The 14,261-nt window shown below is 41.3% G+C and overlaps 1 protein-coding gene across 1 annotated transcript; it reads right to left on the bottom strand.

Moving 5' to 3' along the window:
• Nucleotides 1–297: 297 nt before the first annotated feature.
• Nucleotides 298–13,497, bottom strand: lpcat3 (lysophosphatidylcholine acyltransferase 3). Its single transcript, XM_085801500.1, has 13 exons — nt 13,231–13,497; nt 10,582–10,689; nt 8,759–8,865; nt 8,131–8,224; nt 7,862–7,899; nt 6,423–6,601; nt 6,154–6,262; nt 5,968–6,054; nt 5,492–5,655; nt 3,600–3,747; nt 2,997–3,152; nt 2,060–2,203; nt 298–1,961 (listed from the first exon to the last, which is right to left on the bottom strand). Exons 1-12 carry the CDS (start codon nt 13,313–13,315, stop codon nt 2,084–2,086), a joined length of 1,395 nt encoding a protein of 464 aa, XP_085657626.1. The 5' UTR covers nt 13,316–13,497; the 3' UTR covers nt 298–1,961; nt 2,060–2,083.
• Nucleotides 13,498–14,261: the final 764 nt, after the last annotated feature.

The following is a 14,261-nucleotide window of genomic DNA, read 5'->3' as shown; positions in this document are numbered from 1 at the left end:
TCGAGAGTGACTCAGACCCCGACACAGCAATTCATCCCGTCACGTTAGTTTTCATCTCTCTGGGTCTTCTTCTTCTTCTTGCTTCACGAGATCCCCCCCCCCCTTCCTCATCCTCCTCTTCTTCTTCCCCCCATCACCACCACATCATCCCTCATTCCTCTTTATTAAAATAAAATCCCCACATTTCCCACACACCGCAAAATGACGTCATATCACCCCTTTTTTGCCCTGTGCTCCTGTCAAGCAGATGAAGGTAATGGGACATCCACACACACATATAAACCACAGAGTCCATGCTTGAAATGCAGCATTTTAATGAAGTTACAAAACTGTATTTTGAAAAATCACCCCCCTCCCCTCCCCTCCCCTCCCCACCCCACCCCACCCTCTTCATATCAATCCCAATTTTTTTCTTTTCCTTTGTACATTTGGTAGGAATAAGGCAAAAAAGCAGTCTCTTGAAATAGCAATTCACATCAATTAATAATCACCATGTCATGTATAAATATTACTAAAATCTGGGCTGTTGCTACAGTGAGGTTCGTCCTCCCCGTGTGTCAGCATCAGCGAAGGGACAGCAGCAGCAGGGCTGGGGTGCTCTCTCCTCCAGCCTCCCCCCCAACTTCCCCAAAAAGAAATACTCGAAATGAAATGAGAGTGAAGAGGCATCCCCACAGTGGGACCGGATGCCTCTGCTTCACACTCTTTTGTAATTTATCGCCTGTTGTTTAGAAACAGAAGAACAGGTCATAAGAGAAACTGTAGAAATTAAACACAAATGTGGATTTTTTTTTTTATTTTTTTTTTATCTCCTTCATATTTTTGTTTGTTTGTTCTTGTTTCCAGTTCAAGATGAGACAATTCCTCACCTCAAAAAACCAGCCGATGCCTCCTCTAAGAGACTGGAGTGAATAAAGGATGAGCTAAACAATAAACTGTAGTGACTGTATGGTTGAGGTGGTGCAGAACATCTCTATTTGAAATGATTCATTTGTATGCGTGTGTTTCAGAGGTGAGGGCCTGGCTTCAGACAAGGCTGACAGAGACAGCGGAGTGGCTAAGGTGAGAGAGGAGAGGATGCATGGCAAGAAAAAAAAACAACAACAGATAAACTTCACATGAGGAAAGGCAGGAGAACAATGCAAATCCATTCATGAAACTGTATCCAAAGCTACAAAAATGTTCTTTTTCTTCAAAGCTGTTAAAACACTATAAAATCAAATCTTTTTTTTTTCTTCTTCTTCTTCTTCTTCATCACAAATCAAATTAAAACCAGGACAAATGTACTGTAAAAACATTCATTAATACAAGGCCATTTTGAGTCAGGTGTTAGTGTACAGTGTGTGATTTACAGTGCTTGTATAACCACTGGCAGCTATTTTCAAAAAACAACCCCCCCCGATTATATTATTATTTTCATCATTATTATCCTCCGTCTTTTGCAGAAAGCAATATGAATGATGTATTATTACATGAGTAAGCGCCACATTACGTTGACGCTGTGCTTAACCTCCAGCAGAGGCTCAGTGCTGCTGCTAAATGCAGGTGGTGCACGACATGAGACTAAGAAATGAAACATAAATCACAACGGAGTCAATGACAGACTCTGGACCCGTGACTGGTGAGTGCAATTCTGTGTCGACAGCATGTAAGTCTCTCAAGTTCTACAAATCCCACATGTCTCCAAAAAAAAAAAAAAAAGAAAAAGAAAAAAAGAAACATAAACGAACAGGAAATCGCCCCTGATTGGCTCACAATTACCCCACGTGGCACAATGGTAATTTCCTGTAAACATTTCTCATAAATGTTCATAAAAACACCCTTCCCATTTGAAACACAAAAATATATAGAAATTTTTTACATGGACATACAGTATATATTACTAAAGGCCTTAAAATATTTTCCGTTCTGCTCCTTGAGAGTCACAGTTCCCTTCAGTGGATATCCAGCCTCAGACGGACCTGGAAGGGAAAACATTGTTTCACGGCCTGTCATTTGTCTCTATCAAATCACTGACTGAAACAAAATGGCAAAACACAAGGCCTGTGTGCTTGCTTACCATGCCAAGTCTTAGTACCCAGTTTTATTCCTCCTTTTTCTGGCTCTGCTCCTTCTTAGGCACCAGCGCCTTACGGAGGTATGGCATGATTAAAAAGGCTACGAGGAAGAATACATGACCACAGAAATAGACGGAAGAATACACCTGCAAAACAAGAGATGACAGAACAGTCGAGTGAAGAACAACATTTACAAATCCCAAGTTATGAATGACACCTCGTCTTTCTTCACACCAACGGTCGACTTGTTACCAGCACAAAGTTTTACTCCATTCACCTGACATCATTCCTGTCTACATATCTGTCTCCCTCTCCATGTTCACTTGTGTTGGGGTGCCGATACAGACAGGCTTGGTAAAAGGACACAGGTTTGTCTTGCATAAGTTGGACCTAGCATGACTTTTTCCTACAACACAATGCAATGGCATCAACCAAAGCGCTGCATTTCTAGTTGAGTAGTTTATAATATGAACCGCATTTTTACACTGCTTACCTCAGGATTAAATTATTCCAAGTGTGATAACTTTGTGTTTGTAGAGTTGTGAAATCCTGTCTCCTGTGTTTTGGTCTCAAATAAGCTTTAAAACTCATGGATCCCAGTATTGTTGTGGCAATAACTTGAGCGTTGCTCACATACAGATTGTAAATGGTATAATTTATCACTCGCCAAATGATTTTATGAGCTCTACAGACTGGGAACTGGTGTTGCAAATCCCAGCTGTGTACGTTTAAAATGAGGTGCATGAGTGCCACATCACTGCTACTCAACCCAACATGCACCTCACAAATGCAGCCCCTTGTGTTGCTGCACCACATGGTTGATTCTGGCCAGAACGCCACTCTCTGAAGCTTTGTTCTCTGTCTCTTGTTCCTTGTACGTGAACTACGATGACCAACATGTAATGATATGAGTGATCTACTGTTAGAGTTGTGAGTTACCTTGAGCCATTTGTCATAGGTGAAGAGGCAGAATGGCACTAGGGGGTAGCCCATGAAGAGCCAGTGTATAAACTGCTGGACTACATAGATGAGAGGGTAGAGCGGGCTGTTGGCCAGCTTCATCAGCAAGGGACTGTCCCTCACCAGTGCCAGGGCCTGTCACACACACACACACACAAACACACACACAAACATGTGATCAATAATAATAATAATGTGATATTAGATACATACAATGAAAAAGTAAATTGATACATAATAAATTCCAAATTGTGACTGTTGCAAAGACATGAGGTGCACTTGATCAGTAATATTAATGACAAAGTCAAAGTCATTTTATTGGTCTCCTGTGGGAGAGATTTGTCTTGGACAAAGGGCAATGCTGCTACAAAACAGCACAGAGCGGCTTCATAACAAGTCGTTGTCATAACATGACAAGAGGTCATCCCTTGTTAAATTCCAATTACAGAAACAAGGATAGATTTTTATTTCTTTTTGAGAAATTGGGTGGACAACAAACAAAATTAACCATGTATTGAATTACAGACTCAAATGGTTCAAGCTTCCTGCATGAGATTAATATTAGGTTACCGATCTCCGTACCTGTCTCTCTACTGTGATGATGAAGAACTCCATGGAAAAGCACAGGATGTACCCCGAGTGAAGGCCGTGCCAGATCGTCAAAAAGATCAACGTGGTCACATGGGACAGGGTCTTATTGCCAAGGAACCTCAAGCGTTTGAAGACATGTCTGAGAAAAAAGGAGAGAAAATAAACTTTGAGATCACCCACCCTTGGCTAAACATCTGGATAAAAGCAGTCAAATGACAATGAATCAGATCTCACTGTCTACATAGCACGTACTTATCTAGATGTTGTTGCATAGCAACTGAGGTTATATTAAAACATTTCAACAACTTTACACCCTCTACAAGCGTATTTAGTTCAGTGGTGGGCCAGACTGCAGTATGCAGTCAGTATCATTTCACTCTTTAAGACCAGTGTGTTTTTTTCTTACAGTCAAGGTGAAGGATCAGCTGTAGGGGGCAGGGACGGGCGGGCAAACAGGTACGTGGACTGGACAACAACTGTTGAAAGGGCTTTCTCCAGGTCTCAGTATGCGTTAAAAACAAAGTGTTTGTCAGATCATTAACAGCAGCTAAACCCACCGCACGTATTCACATCTTTCACCTTTGTAACATCAGAGGTTGGTTGGTAGGGTTCATATTAGAACGTCTCTGGGGTTACATCAGACTGTTTTTTGTTTTTTTAACTTTTCAAAACCAAAGGTCTCTCAAACACTTCCTCTTAACACCAGATTTGTTGAAGAGAGAAAATAGGAAGGATGTGGATTTCACAAGCTCCATTTTTATCACTTTTTACACAACTGTCTTAGTCGCTCCTGGGTCCGAGTGCAACACCACGAACGACTTGAGGAGATGAAACCAACATAAATGCCACATTTCCGTCACATTTTCCACTCGGATACGGTTTTAATTATGTCATTATGTCAATATAACATAATATTCAAATAACAGTAGTGGATTCATACACATGCCTTTGTATTTTATTTGTGCAGACTGTCTGGAGAGTCTGTTCAAACTTGTGCCATATTTGGGGGTAAATTTGACTTTGTATTAAAACAAAATGTTTACATACTTGCTAGTTTGGAGCATGCTGAGCCCTTCACCACATACAAAACACTGCTTATTGTACCACTTACCTAAAGTCCTCTGATATATGCTGGTGTCTCACTTTCTGTCTGTTGTTTGAATGTAAATACCTTCTTTCAAATTATGTAAACGTGTATTGAGAGTATTGTAACATAAAAGTGGCACACATGCCCATATGAATAGATTTATCTTCATAGGTAAAACAATGAGAGCATTTTAAGTGTCAAGTCTGTCTCCGAAGGGCCAGAAAGCTCTCTATTAACCAGCCATGCAGGATAATATAACCCATCAGCTGATACCTTACTTTATACCAAACTAGTTTCATTTCCATTTTAAAACCAATTCCCAACCCCCTCCTCTTCATTCTCTGTGTCTAATGTGGTTTCCAACAGTAGAAAATAAAAGTAAGCTTAGGTAGCTAATGCATTTGAATGAAATGGACCATGTAATAAACTGTATGTTAAATAAATTGCTTTGCTCGCTGTGGTCACCATCAAAGTGTGCAACCTGTGCAGAGAATTTCATGCATGAAGCTGCTGCTGGAGAACAGTCTGTAATTGTACTAAAAACAGCAAACTTTTACAGCCCTCGTAGGCCGTCTGCTCCTTCCCAGTGATGATTCTTCTGGTCTTAAAAATAAACTGTGGACATAGGCCTCAGCATGTGATAATCAACTTTCTTGAATCACTGCCACATATGCATATTGGATTGAACTGTCTTGCTCTCTACGTCAGTGTTAGCATATCAGTAAATATTTAACTTTTACAGCACTGCTTTGAATGTGAGCGAGAGAGCTTCACAGATTTCGGGCTCCACACTCACCTGGCAGCCCAAGCGTTTGTGTTGATGTTGAAGGAGGAGATGGTTCCTCCAAAAAGTGGGGTGGTTTCAAAGAGCCACACCTTCATGTTGGCACAGGCGTCCCACTGGTGCTTACCATCCACAACACCATTGTAGCCTAAGCCAGATAGTATGCATACACCTTCCTGTAAGACAAAGGACACAGCATTGTCATCACTTTACATATGTTAACTTGTGTCTCACTGCAAAGCACAAGAACCTGACAAACTAGGCCTGCACCTAGTAATACAGGACTAGGGTGTGCCATAAAAGATTCATCATGCGCATGAGAATGAATGAAAACATTTGTAAAGCAGGGTAGTTTTGCTGTTAATGATCTCTAATGGCAAGTGTTGACCTAAATACGGTTTAATATAGCTGAGGTATATTTCAGAAGCAAATCGGTAGTTGCTGTTTGCCATCATGCACAAATCTGAAGATCAAGAGAGAGTACTTACTGCTATAACCCAACAGCTGACATATTTATACAAAATGACTTTGGCCCAAAGGAGTATAAACACACAGCGATACCAGAAGGGCTGAGCCTGTGGAAAAGGACACAGTTTTCCATTTTAGACACTGACAAAGACATCAACATGGTGCTCTGACTTACGGAGTACATAGGGACTATTTGTCATGCTCACCTCATACTCATCTGTTAAGTAGTAGCTGTCTGGGTAATAGGGGCTAAATATTGTGTATATCACCAGGCAGACAAAACCCAGAGCAAACCTCTTCATAGCTGGTACAACACTGAAAGAGAAAACCACAGAAAAAGATCAGAATGCGAGAGGAGGAGGTGATAATGTTAACTGCTGAGTGGTGACACTGGACAGTTTCTTTAAACTGAGACATGATGAAGATATATTTTCAGCTCCTCTTTCAATTCATCTCAATTTTCTTGCTCGTCTACCTGTTTGGAGGCTTTCCAGGGCAGTCGGTGAGCTCTCCAGCAACCAGCCTCTGGTAGCTGCGCAGTGTAAACTGGGGCCCTACCAGGAAGCCTCCATAGAAGTAGGAGAAGCCGCACACCTCGAGCAGAGAGGGCACAGATGGCAGGGCCGCTGTCTTCTGCTCTGTGCTCAGTTGTGACTGGAAGACACGAGGAGGAGCACACAATGAAAAATAAAAAAGAAGAGAGAAAGAGAGTGAAAGCAAGGAAGGATGACAGGAGGGAAGGGAGTTAATATAGACATAATAGAAGAGAGGGACACTGATGAGCTCAGGATGGATCTAGTTGCAAAAACAAATTTGACCACAATCTACAATGACCACAAACTCAATGTGGCTGCATGAATTATAATAAATTGACTTTTAATTGTAGGCTATAAACTATGTACTTAGGAGGAACCCTTGGTCATCATTTGGAACACAAACAACACCAGCCAGATGGATTTAACCACATAAAAAGACAGAATGAAAAGCAGAATAAATAGCGGTTTAAATAAAAAATCTAATAAAGCAACAGAAAGAGCAATTAACTAAAATAAAGGTCTAATTTGCCGGTACACTTGACTAAAACTTTGGAAAGGAGCGCGGCACTCAATGAGTTAACAGCTGTCACAGCTGTGTTGGCTGTACTAAAATAGAAACAAACACTACTCAAGCTGCTCAACAGACAAGCTTTTTGTTATAAAAATCAACTTGAAAAGAGAAGGACGGGACACGAGAACAAATGACAAACACCTTAATCGGGCTGACGCAATAAAATGATATACACCAAGATGGCTCCAAGTGATCATGGGATACCACTTACACTGACCCAGCTTTCACTTTGACACCCTAGGCTGTATCCTGCCAATGGGTGTACGGTTACAAATGAGCAAGTCAGATGGTACTGCATCTACTTACAGTTTCTCAACTGAATATGCATTAAAAAAATACTTAATGACAATAGAGATAAATATGACATATTATTACTATCTTAATGTGATCATTGTGATTGTGATCTCACACAAAGCTCTTTTGATATGTTGCAGTTATTTCAGGTTGCTAACAGCTCTTTCTGTCCTTCTTTTGAGCTTATCTGTTGTACCCAGCTATTCAACACTACTACTACATAGTATTGTCTTTGCAATAAAGCGTGCAGCCTTGTGTCGTCTTATATTGTGGTGTGTGTTTGACACAAAGAAGTGTTTGCTCCCACACATTGCAGAGTTATGGTAAATGCATGTATTATATTGAAGCTATGTTGGCATGGAAATGCCTCTTTCACACAGAGAATGGAAAAGAGGTAAGAAATAACAATGACTAGATCGAACAGAGACAAACTAAGAGCATTTCAAGACAAACAACATCAATATATTGACCAGTAATCAAGTAGGCAAAAGCAAGAGAGCTCAACCAACTTACTGGTTCCTTGCCACCGTCATAGAAATCAAATGACAAACCTGTAATCAGAAAATGCAACTGGTGTCAGAGACTACGTTAGGGTGATGAGATCATTTCAATCAACACCTTTAAGCATGCAGAGGCTCTGGTTTATTTGTGAGTTAATCATTCAGTAGGGAACAGAGGGGCATCACAACGACAACCACATTAGAAAAACATCTACTTTTATCAAACTATTTGATTTTTGTTTGTGAAGCAGAGTGGAGCAAAAAGATGTAGAGTCCACTCACCAACAAGTTTAAGCATGAGGACGCAATGAGGCATAGTCCACTTGATGTCATACTCCTCGGTCGCTGTGTAGTAATATCCTGCCAGCAGGTATAGCTGCAGGAGGATGAGGATGAGGGAAAAATTAAAAACAACAACAACACAACATGCAGGCACCAAAGCTCAGGTTTATCAACTATGATCAGAAGGAACAGAAACCATGTGGGAAAACAGAAAATAGGCGTGACAATTCACAGGACAAGAAATCTGAATTTTACACATCTGTATTCATAATGTTGATTTTATTACCATAACTTTTGTGGCAGTAGAAAGCAAAAGGATGCAAAAATAAAGGCTACAGCGTTGCTACAGGAAGCATGTGACCACATGGTAAGATATTATCGTCCTTAGCTGTAAGTGTTTGTTTTTTTAAGCACACGGTTTAGATGGCATGTAGGCATTTAACAAAGGAAATCAAAGGGAATCACAGAGTGCAGATGCAGAAATAAGCAGAATAAGACGGTGCAGGCAAACTGGCGGGCAGGACTCGGGCCACTGCGGTAAAAGTCTGGCAGTGCACAGTTGGGAGCTATTGCTATCCTGTAAACCTGGGCGCATGAAGAAGGCAAATTATAAACAGGGACACCTCACCATTTGAAAGGTAAAGCTGCTCACGACAGTTGTAACTGTCCTTCCCATGAGCCTCAGCATCAGGAATTGGACAAGGACGCATACTGCAGAGTGATAAAGCTGAGAGCCTGGGAAAGAGACCGACAGGAGGGGGAGGAGGGGGGGAGAGGATGATGGTGAATGCAGTCGAGTGTGACCTGTAGAACTGGACATGATAACTGCATTTTTTTCCCCCCACAGTTCAGTATTGGCCGAGATGGAGGGACGACAACATGGGACAGACATGATAAACATCTGAACTGAAATGAGCTTTCAAAAAGAGAGATGGAGGAAAAAACATTCCACAAGGAGAAAGATAAAGCAACAGACCTGCTGTATAATCCAAGAGCAGCCACAACAGAATAAAAAACAGAGAAAAAAAATGTTAGCAGTTTGTGTTTAATTCAAAATGGCACTCTCATCCATGAACATGTGCCATCTATTCATCGTAGCCAGAAGTCGGACCATTGCTGTAACTACAGAAAATTAGAAATACAACTTTAAATGCAGAGATAAACCTAATAAATTAAAACAATAATTTAAATGACTTTTTACCAGATAGTCAGTGTCTACTGTTTCTTAAATGTGAATACTTTCTGATTACTTAGCTTTCCATGATAAAACAAACGGAATTAGGGTTACAACTATTTATTTTGTTTACTACTGGTTAACCTCGACAGAAACCAGCAGAGTGATCGATTGATTGTTTAGTCTGTGAGATGATAGAGTTGAAGAGCCTGTTTAATTTACTACAGCCTATAAGGAACAGCATGACAATAACATTGAGATGTAAATATGTGGTCAAGCCTGCTGCTGGCTTGTTTCAGAGTATCACATTAACTTCCTCGTCAGCCTAGAAATGATGAACAACAGTTGATGATTCATCCATATTCTTGATCTTCAACTAGTCATACTGTAAGCCCTCATGTTCTGCATTAAATGAGCTGAGCTGAGGGTGCTTTCTGGTTAAGTTCAGTGGTTAAGGACACAGGGTGTGGATGTTCAAATAATTCATTACACGTATCTAAATTATATTTTGAAATCTCAGATAACCGCTAATGCTCTAAGACACAAACATGTTTGTGTTGCAAATACATGTATACCTGTGCATTTTAACCAATGACCTAATGTTAGCTTTTATTCTACGTATGTATATTTATGTTGAAAAAGGACCCAAGGAAGACTAGCAACCAAGTCTGTGAAAACTAATGGGGATTCTCTTCACAATAAAGACCACTGTAGATAAATGAGGTGTGGACTCAGGTCTTATGACTTCCACGTCAGTTGAATAATGAATGTTTATGAGAATGTCTTGGTGCTAACATGTAAACAGTATGACCTTTAAATTTATAAAGGTTTGTTCTGGTCCTTCCGAGTTGCTATTACACTATGGAGTAGAGCTTCATTTTTAATGGGCTGGTCTTGTTTTGTTTATCTCATGCACACATGCAGAAAAGAGAAGAGGGAAACACCAATGAACCGTCAAAGATAGGGAAGAAGAAGACGATAGCTGGCCAGTGAATTCAGCATTTGAAAAATTGGCATTGCAAATATTTATGAAGAAAATGTTCAACACATTTGTTAAAGCTCATGTCATGAATAAGCACAATACACTAAATAACTTTCAAAACTTAAACTGAGGCCTGAGACATATTTGAACAAACTTGATCATTTAAACTGCTGTAAAGTTACAGAACAAAACTATACATAAATAATGGGATTGCTATCTTTAGATCGGAATAATCCCTTTTAAGTGTTTCCACCATGAACACACAACACAAGAGAAATCTTCCTCTTCATCTCACCAAAGTTGAAAGCTGCTAGAGCCAGTCCAGAGAGTGTGTGGAACAAGTGGATGACTGTGGGGGACTGGTGGAAAAAGAAGCGCCGGTACACCAGAGCACACGGATATCCTGCAGGAGAGACACAGACAAATACAGAAGGGGGGGAAACTGTTACAAGTATGCACTTTCATATCAGCTAAGTGAGCTACTGTTGACACCTCGCCATATTAATAACACTGACCTTGCGGTAGAAACACATGGCACAAATACACATACCAACACATTAATACCACTGGTGCGCATGTGTGGTGTTTGTTGGTGTAAATCTGCCATCTCAAGGAGAAAGATAACTGTCTAAAGTGGGACTACAGAGAGAGCAAACACTCAACAGTGATTATGGTTAATAAAATAAAATAAAATAAAAACTTCTTCCACAGGAACATCTAAGTGTGTTGCTAATTGAGTCATATTTGCAGTAAATATCTGAAATGTACAGAGCTTGCTCAAAATATGTTGGTCAGAACTGCGTTGTGATTCTGAGATGATGGCTGAGAGTGTGGATGTGATAACACAATGACACACAGTCCAAAATTTGAATCAGCTGTTTCTAACTGGATGAGAGGACCAACAAAGACGTATGGATACCAAGGCAGGGTTAGCATATTCACATGCACCACAGCAGGTTAGATGCAGCTTAGTTAATTTAAAAAAAAAAAAACCTCATTAATTCATCTTTAATCTAATAGTTAACACTCAAGTGAAGTCCCCACCCGATTCTGTTGTCTTATTAAAGGAGGCAAATGAACAGTGATTTAATCCTAAAAACAAGTGCTGCTGGCAGAGACAGAGCCTGATGCAGTTTACTCCTCTGTGCCATAGATCTCCATTGTTGTATGAACAATAAAATCCCATCAGTGATCAATGAGCCACACTGTTGCACAGGGAGACAAGTCGTTTTATAATGATGAAAAGGGCCACTGGAGTTTATTTTGAGACAACCCCATCCTGCTATCATAAAAAAAAATACCATTGTGCATGCTCACACCATTGTGTAAATATCTGGTTGAAAAATGTGCAACTGCAATGTTAGCTTGCAGCACTCTGCCTGCCTAGCATTTTAATTTGCCTTTTTTAAACAATGAATGTGTACGCATTTCTAATCAATTTTTTTTTGTTCAGAGTTGCCATGAGGGGGAAAAAAAGCTGAAGCACAGACAGGGTAGAAAAATACAAAAATATTACAACTTACACTTGCGATATCTATGCAATGTTGTTTGTGGACATTAAAATAAACCTGACAAACCACCTTATCCTTTTCAAACTTTTACAATCACTTAAGGTGTAAAGCAGCAATGGGGCTAATCATTTGGATTAGTAACTTGGATGCAGAGAATTACAGCTCTCTTGTGAAACTGATCTGTAGCTGTTTCTCGATTTGTATAGCTGTATTCAAATCACACACTGTGCATTACTTTGTAGCTGCTCTTGCAAAGCAGCTGACTGACCAAGGCCCAACAGTTGTCCAACAGTTTATGGCCTGGCAGATGAAACCTCATGCTATTTCAGGTTGCACTATGGAGGCAGTTACTGTGTTACTACAGGATTACACAAGACACACCAAAAAAAAGAAAGAAAAACAAAACAAAAACAACACTGACTGGGGCAAGGAGCATGCAAACAGGCCGATGGTAGAGTTTCATTTCAGCCACTGTCTGGCCACAGTCTGATCTGAATGGTCATGTTCAGTCTATTGTTTTGCATTATGTGGGCCCAGACAGAGAGAAACACAGACGTGTCCATGTGTCAGAGCAAAGTTCAGAGAGGACAGCGTGGAGGACAGGACACCCTCCCCCACCCCACACACACACCCACCCCTGGCCTGGTATTCCCACCCTGCGGTCCTGAAGTTGGGCTACGTGTTACAACCTGGTGCAGACCTGAAGTTTGGTGCAGCGTGGACAAACAGATTCACTCAACTATAATAATGACCCCCCTCTGCTCAAATGAGTAGGGGGCACATATTTTTGCAGAATGAACCTATTCTCCTTGTCAAAGCCCCCCACCCCCTCAACAACAACATTATGTCTATTATTTCCAGCGACCTCAACAACAACAACAACACTTGTCTCAATACAATTACGCTAATCCTACAGCCTACTAACAATTTCATCACACTGCAGGAGGCGGGGGTGTTTTGGTCGTCTAGATCGTCACATGCACCGCCTAGCTTACTTGACCTACTTGTCTATTTTGGTAGTAAATTAAACAAAAGGGAAATTAATTCTTAAAATGGCAGACAGACATGACAATATCTAACGGGACACCCCAGCCCCACTACAACCTAGCCGGCTGTAAGCAACCCTCACACCGGCTGCCAGCAACACTTTTGCCCGCTGGTGGAAGTGATATTTTGCAGGAAACTTGAACACTGAGGTGGTTTCATGGGGCACAGCTGACTAAAGAAGAGGAGCATTCATCTGTTCACAAAACAGCAGAACAAACCAACTGGTTTTCAGCCTGTAGCTGTGTATCACAGTCGGTACCTGAGTGTTAGCACTGACAGTCACACACAGCAGGGAGGGAGAGCCGCCCGGCGCTCGAACCTGTCACCGTGCTGGGTGTATTTACCGCCGGCTACAACAATAACAACTCCCGTGAGACGAAACTTACCGATTAAAATCGATAAAATGAGTCGAACCGCTGGCTCCGGGGAACCTAAGGACTCCGACAGTTTCTCCAGCAAGGGAGCCGCCATCTTTGTTGAGGGCGGAAACGTCCTTCCGTGACGGTTCAATGAACTCTCCTGACTCGAAGCAGCGCGCACACATACACACACTCACTCACACAGACACACACACGCCGCTTTTTAAACTCCCTCTATGGGTCAACCTCCAACCAAGTTGAACTGTGCGGCTCTCCACCTCCAGCCCCTCCCACTCCCACCACCTCCTGCCTCCCCCGGCCCCCATTACTACAGTTTCACCGTGACGTGTGTCACTCACGGCTGCACCTGCAGGACCGAAACCAGATTTACGCAACGAAGAGCAGCAGCAGCAGCAGCAGCAGCAGCAGCAGCAGCAGCGGACCTGGACCTGGACCTGGCAACAACTAACTGCTGCATTTAGGTATGGACAGTAACCTGTCTGCTCCACACAGGCCGGACACAGTGGAGGAAGTGTGCCCCCACATGGTGACACCCAGGAACAACACTGGCTGCAAGACCTTTACACGAGTCCTGTCCTGTCCTCTGTTGCTCACCCTGAGGTTTCCCCTGGTTTTCCCTGTTAAAATGGTTTTCTATGGAGTTTTTCCTGGTCCTTTGACAACATTCAAGCAAAGATACTCTATATACCCATTCAAGTATCGCTTCAACATTCACACTTGCTTTTTTCGTGTGAAATGGGAAGATGAGCTGCTGCAGCTCTTCTCACGGAGGTACTACACTAAAATACTAAATAAAAGTTAATATAGATATATAAATGGACGACTAAAATATGATAACAAAAACAAAATCAAACAGAAACGTTGTGCAAGGGTAGGCTGCAAATAGTTTATTTGCCAAATATCTGAATGTATTCATTAAATTTGAAAGACAGTTGGAGTCATTTAGTTCGAGACTAGCAAACTGATTCTTCTAATTATTTCTTGCAGTAATATCTATGTAATTAATGCATTATAATCACAGTCTTTCATTGGACAAA

The sequence above is a fragment of the Trachurus japonicus genome, chromosome 16 (genome assembly GCF_045865225.1).
Source record: "Trachurus japonicus isolate A0001 chromosome 16, Traja_1.0".
Classification (NCBI taxonomy): Eukaryota; Metazoa; Chordata; class Actinopteri; order Carangiformes; family Carangidae; genus Trachurus; species Trachurus japonicus.
The sequence above is the reverse complement of the archived record's forward strand: the minus strand, read 5'-3'. Positions and strand labels throughout refer to the sequence as shown.

Excerpts from the sequence above, each read along its gene's own strand:
- lpcat3 (XM_085801500.1), bottom strand. The coding sequence starts at position 13,315 with ATGGCGGCTCCCTTGCTGGAGAAACTGTCGGAGTCCTTAGGTTCCCCG. Across the intron at positions 10,690-13,230 it reads CATTTTATCGATTTTAATCG|GATATCCGTGTGCTCTGGTG; the intron begins GTAAGTTTCGTC and ends TCTCTCCTGCAG. Across the intron at positions 3,748-5,491 it reads ACAAACGCTTGGGCTGCCAG|ACATGTCTTCAAACGCTTGA; the intron begins GTGAGTGTGGAG and ends CTTTTTTCTCAG.